Below are 9,040 nucleotides of genomic sequence, written 5' to 3' on the forward strand. Positions count from 1 at the left end.
CACTTTGCAGTTTATCACAGCTTTCTCACTGCAGACAGCATCTACACACTTAATGCCTAATTAGAGCAATGTGACAACTGCTAACAGAGTTCACTTTCCTCTTGCACACAGAGAGACTCACTAGGCTGAGTTCACTCTTAGTTTAATTGCCTTTTTGTCTTCTCCTTTCTTCTCTCATTTGAGCTAACACTAGCTACACACTGACTCAGAGGTGTCTGCTCAATTTGTTGCTGGCCTTGAGTCACTGCAGTGAGTTGCACTATTTTTACTATACGAGACTTGAACAAACCGAGTTCCCTGTGTATCACTTTCAACCAGTGCTCATACTGGTTTAGCCTTATTGAGATAAGAGTGACTTAAGAGAGTCATGTTATAAATAAATACATCTAAGGATAATTTGCAATGATAATTTTCAATGGTTACAAGACGTCATTTACAATAGTTATATATATTTAGCGTCTTTAGCTGAAGAACCAGTGAGCTTATCCAATGATGAGACGTCCGTTGTTTGTCCGTTCCTTCACAGTTCACACCATTCTTCCTATTCTTTCCTTGAGTATTGGTCAGATTATAATGAAACCTGCACTCAACAATGGGTCTTCACTCAAAACGGTGCTGAAGGTCGTCCAACTCACTGTTGATTAGAACGTTAACCAACTATGAACTGGTTGATGTTCTAGTTAACTTGAAAATTTAGATTGAAATTAAAATCCATCCATGCATCCATCCTCCCATCCTCTGCTGCTTATCCGGTGCTGGGTCACAGAGGCAGCAGTCTAAGCAGAGTCCAGACCTCCTTCTACCCAGCCACCACCTCTACGTCATTCAGGGGGACCCTGAGGCGTTACAAGGCCACGCAAGAGATGCAATCTCTCCAGCATGTCCTTGGTCTACCTCTGGTTCTTCATTTGGTAGGACATGCCTGCAACGCCTCACAGAGGAGGTGCCCAGGAGGCATCATGGTCAGACAGATGTTCAAACTACCTCAACTGGCTCCTTTTGAAGGGGAGAAGTAGTGGCTCTACTCCTACTTCCTCCTCTATGACTGAACTTCTCACCCCAACTCTAAAGGAGAGATCAGCCACCCTTCGAGGAAAGCTCATTTTCGCCGCTGAGGAAATGTGTTGGGCTGTGGTCAAGGGCAGAGACCCTGGTGGTCCTATACCCAACTGCTGAGGGTGGATATTGGGACATGAGAATAAATTCTTATAATAAACTAGATATTATGCTTTATTTTTGGACCTATTTTTGATCGTGAACTTGTATCTCATCAGTAGCAGCTGGCTATCAGGTGGCAGAAGTAAAGCTGTTAATGAATCAACTCCATCTTGCAAATTATCTGGAAAAAAACAAAGAAGGAATGAAAACGCCAAGAAGGAAATACTACTTAGGCTCATGTCATTATAACAGCTGTAATTATAGTTTTGGGTGAGCCGCAGACGATTTTCAGATTTCCAAATGGGTCTTAGCAGTCTTTAGAAATGCCTGGTATATGAAAATCTAAAATCATGACAGGTCTAATTCCTGATATAGTCAGCTCTTACAGAGGATGCACCAACAGACTGCAGTATAAGATAAATAAGAATTATTTTGAACTGTGAATCACACAAAGCTACTCTAACAGAGTCTAAAAATAAAGTGAAGAAAACAGTCATCTCTTAGTCAAAGCAGATTATCATTATCCAGTGTGTCTTACAAGTAAATGAATTTAAATCAATTTGAACACAACTTTGCATGCAGAGCCTTTCCTTTAATGCTGGCTGATGGGCAGTCCAGATCAGGGTATCCATTACAGTCGCGATAAGGTTGCGAGGTTGCTCAGCCCCTGTGAACAGACCGGCCTGCCTTATTGCCAGCACCTTGATCTCCATCCAACTGCATACTGGGACAGCATCTGGCTGCAGCGTTTGTTCCCATGCCCCACTACCTACTGAGCTATAGAGACTGGAAAATCTGATAGCACCATTGGATTCCTTTTGCAAACTCAGTTTACTGCAGTGATACTTTAGCCTAAGAATGAAAAAATGCCCTCCTTTTCAGGTTTGTTTGATCTCTTGATTTCACTCAACAGCCTTTAATAGCTGTGCTTTCCGCTTGTCCCATTAGTGCACATTTACCAGCCTGAATACTTCTGTAAATACAACAGGATTTTCCCAAAGAAGTCCAAACGCAACGGCCAACAATTAATCATCAACGCTGCGACTGTGTACATGGTGATTTTTGCTTGGAAGGACGGAGTGCTGGAGAGCTGGAGGCTGGAACAAGCTTTGTTGTCTTGGCACGGAGGAGGGCGCTCCAGAAGGAGGCACAGTGTGGTGAGAAAAGTGACGTTATTATCACGTCGTGTGGGATAGTGTCAGTGGAACCTTATCACACACTTGTTTATGAGCGCACACATGTGCGCGCACACGTACACACACCGACTGTAACAGCATCGAGTATACCTCAGTCCTGCATGATGATGAGTGAAAATGTAAAAAACCGAGGTGGCGATGAGAGATGGAGCTGAGGAGGAGGAGGTAGAGTGTGTGCGGTTCCCTTGTGGTGTATTTCCAGGGATGGAGTCATTTTCCATTTATAGCCCGGCCGGCTGCTATCTGTTTAGTTCCACTGATACGTGGAGATATTGCTCATTATCCCGTGTTCTCACTGGTGAAGCTGGTAGTGTTGCTGATGTCCCTGTCAGTGACGTCTGTGGGCACTGCGTTTGTTCCAGTTCAGAGATTTTTGTCTCAAAGTGAGTGCACAGTGGATTGATGAGCCATTTGGAAGCTTGTGTCCACTCTTTGTGCACTTTTCCCCCCTTCCATCTCCTTCTGTCGACCCACGGTTTCCTGGCCAAGATCCAGCACAAAGACACTGGATCTCACTGGGTGGGTGCAGGGGTGGGGTTGAAACTGGACTCAAGTTTTCAAGCATGGGAGTTGTTACAGGGGTTGAGGAAGTTGATGGTGGCGGCGGTGGGGGTTTTGTGTAAGCAGAATGAAAACACAGCTTTGGACACTGTAGCTGCTGCTGAGGCCTCCCCCTCAGGGCCTGGAGGTGAATAGGAGAGTTTATTGATGAGAGCTTCCCCGGCTGTAGCTGGCGAGAGTGATGGCGTCTGGTTTCAGCCACTGTAAAGAATGGAGGAGGGAAAAAATTGATTGAGATGAGGGAAGTGGTGCAGATATAGGCAGAATTGAGGGAGGGTGAGGGAGCTAAATGTAGGTGGCGCATGACCCTTTGGTTTCTGGTTGAGGTAAATCCGACTTTCCTATAAAAGCAATTTTGGTCCTACCACGAGAATGCACAGGTTGGACTCGCCTGTGCAGGCATTCAGAGTGTTGGTCATACTGGTGCACAGCAAGACTGAAATGGACTCGAGGTGAGGGCTCAGTGAAGAGCTACAATCCATGCTCACAGCTTTGAGCCATCCACCAGCACCAGTTATGCTCTTGTCCTGATAACATCTCCCTCTGGCATTGCAAATAAATTAACACTCTGAGAAGCTATCACATTTCGCTAGGCGCGAATGTGTTAAATAGGGCGCAGTTGCCTACTGCAGACCTCAGTAAATCACGTTTGTATCATTCATTTAAATACAGCAAATGTTGCAACTCTGAAAGGGAGACTCCTAAAATAAATATGCAAAAAACTTTCTCCGTGCTTTGAAGTCACATGATTGGCACAGTAACCTCTTAAGTAAATCCCGTCAGTGGCTCTTCGATGCCAATAGTGACTGTTAAATCTTTAGAGTTTAAGATTCTTTTAGATGGTTTAACTGATCTTTCATGCCATCGTTCCTACTGCAGAGATCTGTACTCGGTCTGACCCTGAATGCCGCAGATGTAAACTCTGTGAGGAGGATTGTTAATGTGGACAGGGAGTTGTCCTGATGTATGACTTTTCTCTGCTGTTGGAGTAGCTCACAGCTACCATATGGAGAACATCTCAGCAGAGTTCACATCCATCAAGTTTACTGTGGCTCGGTCTCAGAGTGAGATTTTCCATGTCTCTCTCTCACTCTTTTTTTTCGGCTCTTTATTCAAACATGAGTACACAGAGCGGCTCTAAGTGGTAATGGGAATTGTTGCTGAGTTACTGTTGTAGAGCTGAACCCCTGAAGATGTCGGTTGAAGTCATAGCAACACCTGTAGCTTCACGTGCACTGATGTTATTGGGTGATTTTTCTAGCAGCGGCGGGTGCACTCCCTGCATCACAGGGGATCCACTTAGTTACTCTAATGCATCGGTCTCCCAATTTACAGCTCTCTGTATAAGCACACGCTCCAGTTTTTCCATGGTATCAGCTCGCTGCAACAAGTCTGTCTCTGAAGAAATGTGCTCCCTCCTTGGCGGGCTCTGAGGGAGAAAGTGCCGCCTCACTGCCAAATCCAACAAAGTCATTTCCTGTTGTTTCCTGTAGGGAGGAGAATGACGAGGGCTAATTTTAGACGGAGGCCTTCTAGAGCCATGAGAAGCTCAGAGAGGGGTCTCTGCAAGTGGAAAATCATTTATGTCACTGAACCTGCAGTGTGCATAAATAAATAAATAAATAATTAGTGTAAAAATGTTCTAATTAGGTGCAGTAACTTTCCAACAGTGCCAGTTGAGTTTTCACTTTGCTCTGATGTGTCCTGAGGATCCAGCATTTCCACACTTCTCCACAGACTGTCAATTTAACCTGATGTGTGCTGCACTCTCGAGCACGTATTGAGCGCCCAGGTATCAAGTCATCAAGACTACTTTATGCAAACCAGAAACATCCAGCCTCTAAAGCAGGGCTGTCAAACATAAGGCTTGGGAGCCAGAATCAGCCCAGCCCAAGACTCCAATCCGGGCCACAAGATGGCTTTGGAAAAATGTGGAAGGGGACATTAATTTTGGACTTTTACATGCAAGTTTTACAGCTTTTTCTACTAATACAGACTTCCCCTATGACCATTCATACTACACCAAAGTAAATAAGTAATAGATTTGTAATTTTACACATTCACTGCTTACAATTGAAGCCTAGGGCCCACTAGGGTCAGTGATTTTTGTCATCAAACAGGGAGAGCGATGAGAGTGTGGATGTCTTTGTGCCTGCCAGTTTTTTCTGAGTCCGTGTAGTCATTATAAGGGGACCAGTGTGCACTGAATTCGAAGAGCTGTTTTGTGTGAAGACATTTTTCACTAATGCAATTTGTGCAATTCTTCATTAAAACAACACAAGAGACAAAGCAGCTCCTCTTCTTCCTTGTTGCCATTTTGAGTAGGTTCGTAGCGCCTGTGCTTTTTATAGCTGCTGAGTGACTGCACATGTGAAAACAAATCCTTTGTGCCGAATTTACATGGACTTGTAATGTAAATTCACCCGATGTCTCTCTGAGTGACCTCATGTGCAACTACGTATATATTACTACTAATTTACACTACATAACTGTTGAGCTGTCAGGCTGAGTCGTTCTTTATATTTGAACTACTGGTAGAGTCACTCTTTTCTCCTCCATCATGCTAGAAAAGGGAATTCAACCTTCAAGGGAGGGTTATGTTGTGCTTTTTTGCACTTGGGCAACACAAAATGCATCATTGAGGGTGGAAAGCATTACCTCAGTGCCTTAACTCAGTCCAGATAGGATTGGGTTATGGATTATTGTTTGGGTTATTGTTTGAAATCTAGGAGCAGACACAAGAAGTTCATTGCTCGCTGAAAGTGAGGAGATGCATTGTGACCGTTGCCAAAAAGGCCACTGTTGACACTCAAGTCGTGTGATTAATTGATGCAAGTTCTAATTTTGCTCACAGATTTTGTTTTCAACAAACATGAACTCAAGAAAATTCTGATTTTATTTATTATTTGAATTTGTTTGTGTTGTGAACTTCTCATTAGCTCATCCCATTGTGGTACATCCATAATTCACAGGGATCACTACTCCTACTTCAGCATTGGTCAATGAGTTTTTGGTGCTTTTTTGCCCTCCCAGAGAGAAAAGAGAAGATGCACAGCGGGGGGGCCTCGGGTCAAAATCAAACTCGGGTCACTGCGGCGTGTGGTCGCCTCCTAAACCCATGAGCTAAACTAGCAACCTATTGGGTCTTCAATCCAAACTGTGCTCAACCTCAGCGTCACATTTGTCGTTTTATGTGCAATGACCTGTGAACTGTGATGGATCGTGAGCCAGTGGTGCATTCGCTCTTTAGTTAATCTCAAACCAATATGACTCTAAGAGGGCTTAAAGCCAACAAGATTAAAAGTAGTGAAATGTTTCTGTAGGTGAACCTGTGTAAGGATCACTAACGGTTGCTTTTGTCTACGGATCTCCAAGGGTCTCTTACCCAACCTCCTTTTGCGTAACATGAGAATGACTGCTGGCTTGAGGTATTCACATCCCCTGCTGCTTGGGCCTCTTCTTGCTCGTATTTGGAGCAACACATACCCCACAGTGGAGGCAGTGAAGTGGTAGGGGCTGGCGTTTGCCCTTGGATGGCTTTTTTGGTCAGAAACACCAGCTCAGTTTGGGTCTAACTCTAAATATACAAGGTCATCAGGTAAAGTTTAACAAAACTACATGTTAAAAATTCTTAAGGTCAGCAGGTAATCGTTACAAAGGCTGCATTAACCCAAACACATGCCCTCTCTATCTGTCTTTCAGAACCTGACGGGCAGTCGTCCCCCGCCCAGGTACACCTACGACCCCTCCATCTTCGCCTTCCGCTCCCTGAGCACAGTCCCCCCCTGCAGCCCTCTGAGTCCGTCCGAGGATCCTCCCTGCTCATAAGGAAACATCCTCCCACCAGATAATCCTCCCCACTCCTCTCTTCATTCCCAGACGGCTGCTTTTTTTTGTGGTGTCTGCCCTTCTTAGACCAACGAGCGGCTGGTATGAAAGCGTTTGTTTGAAGGTCGAATTCTTGCACACTCAGGTAATCCCACCCTGTCACTTTGAGCGTCGCTCTCTGCCTGAAATCAACAGCGGGCCCAGCACAACTGAGGATGCTTCAGGTTTTAGAAATCCTGTGATTGGATGAAGAACGCTCCGGAAATGGACACGGCCCACCTGAACTTAAGTTTTCAGCACAATATTCAAGGGAAATAATGCATGTAAGACAATCAAATGCTTCCAGGGTTTCTTCCTTTGATGTGATAGCTTCATAAAAACACAGCGAGGTGAGTCCTCTGACATCAGTGGTCACATTTGTCTGTTTGAAATTAAGTTAAAAAAAAAAGCTTCTCTGGATGTATTATTGAATATGCAGGTCATGTAAGGCTGAGCTATAACAAACATGTATGACTGTAGTTGAATAGTCGACCTTTGACCTTTTGATGATGTACATTTCTTAATGAATTTGTCACTTGTAGTCCAGGTCAAAGTTCAGTACTTGTATCCTCTTTCCTTGCATGAATTTCACTGCTTTGCAGAAAGAGGTATGTGGATGAGAATAGTTTGCTGCACATTCGGCGAGTGTACATGGTGCTGTGTTCTGCATAGCCTACTTGTAGTGTGCCATTTCTTTTCTCCAATATTGTACCTCATTACTTTCTAGGTAGAAGAGGACCACTGGTGTAATTAAGATGTCCCAGTGTTTCTGCAGATCTCTTAATGCCTTGAAATGACATTCCTGTTGTGTTGAATGAAACTTGGGGTCGATCTCGGCCCCCAGAACTGAGCTGATGAACTTATTAAACGCGAAATGTCACCACTGTAACTAGGATTTTGCTGAAGTGAATGTAACATTGTGACATGTTTTCGTCCCTTGTTGCACAAAAATTAGTCAATAAATGCCCTGTGGCCTCTTGTTTAGGAGGTGATTTAAAAAAAAAAAAAAAAAATTATGTGATATTATGAGTATTTAAGGTTGGATCGAAAATTCAAGCTCACCTTCATGGGATTCTCTGGACTGTTTATCCTTGTGTGAAGGATCCTTGCTGGTGATGAGGTCTGGGTCTCTGGCAGCTACAGGGCACTTTTCAATTGAAGGTCCACTGTCTCCATGCCATGAAGTCAGCACATCAGGTGAGAAGTATGACCAGGAGCGTGCTCAGTTAATACTCTGAAGCAGCAACCCCCTTCATAGTTTAACAATGTCATGTTATCATTTGTATTTGGAGATCATCAAGAGAGTTTATGGTGTCGTAAATCCTTAAGTGGACAATTAATGCTGATTGTGGTGCTTTATAGCCTAAAATTTGTTTTATATCTTGAGATTAAATTTTAGATTCAAAACGGCCTTGGTTTATGACTAAAATATCTTGTTTTCTTTATTTCCTTTAAGGTTATTTTCTGCAATAATTGATTATGAACCTTTTGCTGAACAAAACATGGATCCAAACTTTTAGTTGTAACCAATAGCTTCTTTTGGCTGTTCCCTTGTTCCAGAGGCACTGCCACAGCAGATGGATCTGGATTTCTGATTTGTGACGCAAAGTTTTAGCCCCCAAAAAAGAGAAATCCCTGCAGCACTCTGCAAAGGTAGATCTGTAGAGAGCGGTGACTCCTCCCATTAATCATGTTGTACAGAAATTGGCTGCAGTTTAGCCTGAGGCACAACAGGGGGCGCTTGCAAAGCAGTTTTTTTTTAATGGATAGGCATGCACACAGCTAAACGGCTAAAATATTTACATTTACACCTGCTGATATACAGTATCAAATATGTGTTTGTTTTCACAAATACGTAAATGATACCGTATGTCAATTTAAATAAACCCACATACAGCCTTTATTTTTTCTTACAGTGAAGCCAATAAACAATTAGTTAGCTAATGTTGATGCCATTTGTCAGCTGTAGTTTAACAAAAACAAAGTCTTCCTTTAGTGGTAGTCAAAGCACCACAGCAGCTGCTTCTTATACACAAACGGAAGTTTGTTTTGAAGGCCATCGCTACAAGGCTGCTGCTACAAATTGTCAGCTGCTCTGGGTCAAATGCATGAAATTAAAGTGGCTTGTGATTCTGTGGTGAAGTGTGTGTGTGTGTGTGTGTGTGTGTGTGTGTGTGTGTGTGTGTGTGTGTGTGTGTATCTATCTATCTATATCTATATATATATATAATTTTTTTTTTGTTTGTATTGACCCCACT

General features: G+C 43.4%; 1 protein-coding gene across 1 annotated transcript in view; it reads left to right on the forward strand.

The window, feature by feature from the left end:
* The window catches only part of si:dkey-16j16.4 (uncharacterized), a 34,183-nt gene extending 25,143 nt beyond the window's left edge, over positions 1 to 9,040 (forward strand). The window contains exon 5 of the mRNA XM_063499609.1: positions 6,618 to 9,040. Coding sequence (XP_063355679.1) covers positions 6,618 to 6,743 — 126 coding nt within the window. The 3' untranslated portion in view covers positions 6,744 to 9,040. The remainder of the gene's footprint in view (positions 1 to 6,617) is intronic.

This window comes from Pelmatolapia mariae, linkage group LG16_19 (genome assembly GCF_036321145.2).
Source record: "Pelmatolapia mariae isolate MD_Pm_ZW linkage group LG16_19, Pm_UMD_F_2, whole genome shotgun sequence".
Lineage (NCBI taxonomy): Eukaryota > Metazoa > Chordata > Actinopteri > Cichliformes > Cichlidae > Pelmatolapia > Pelmatolapia mariae.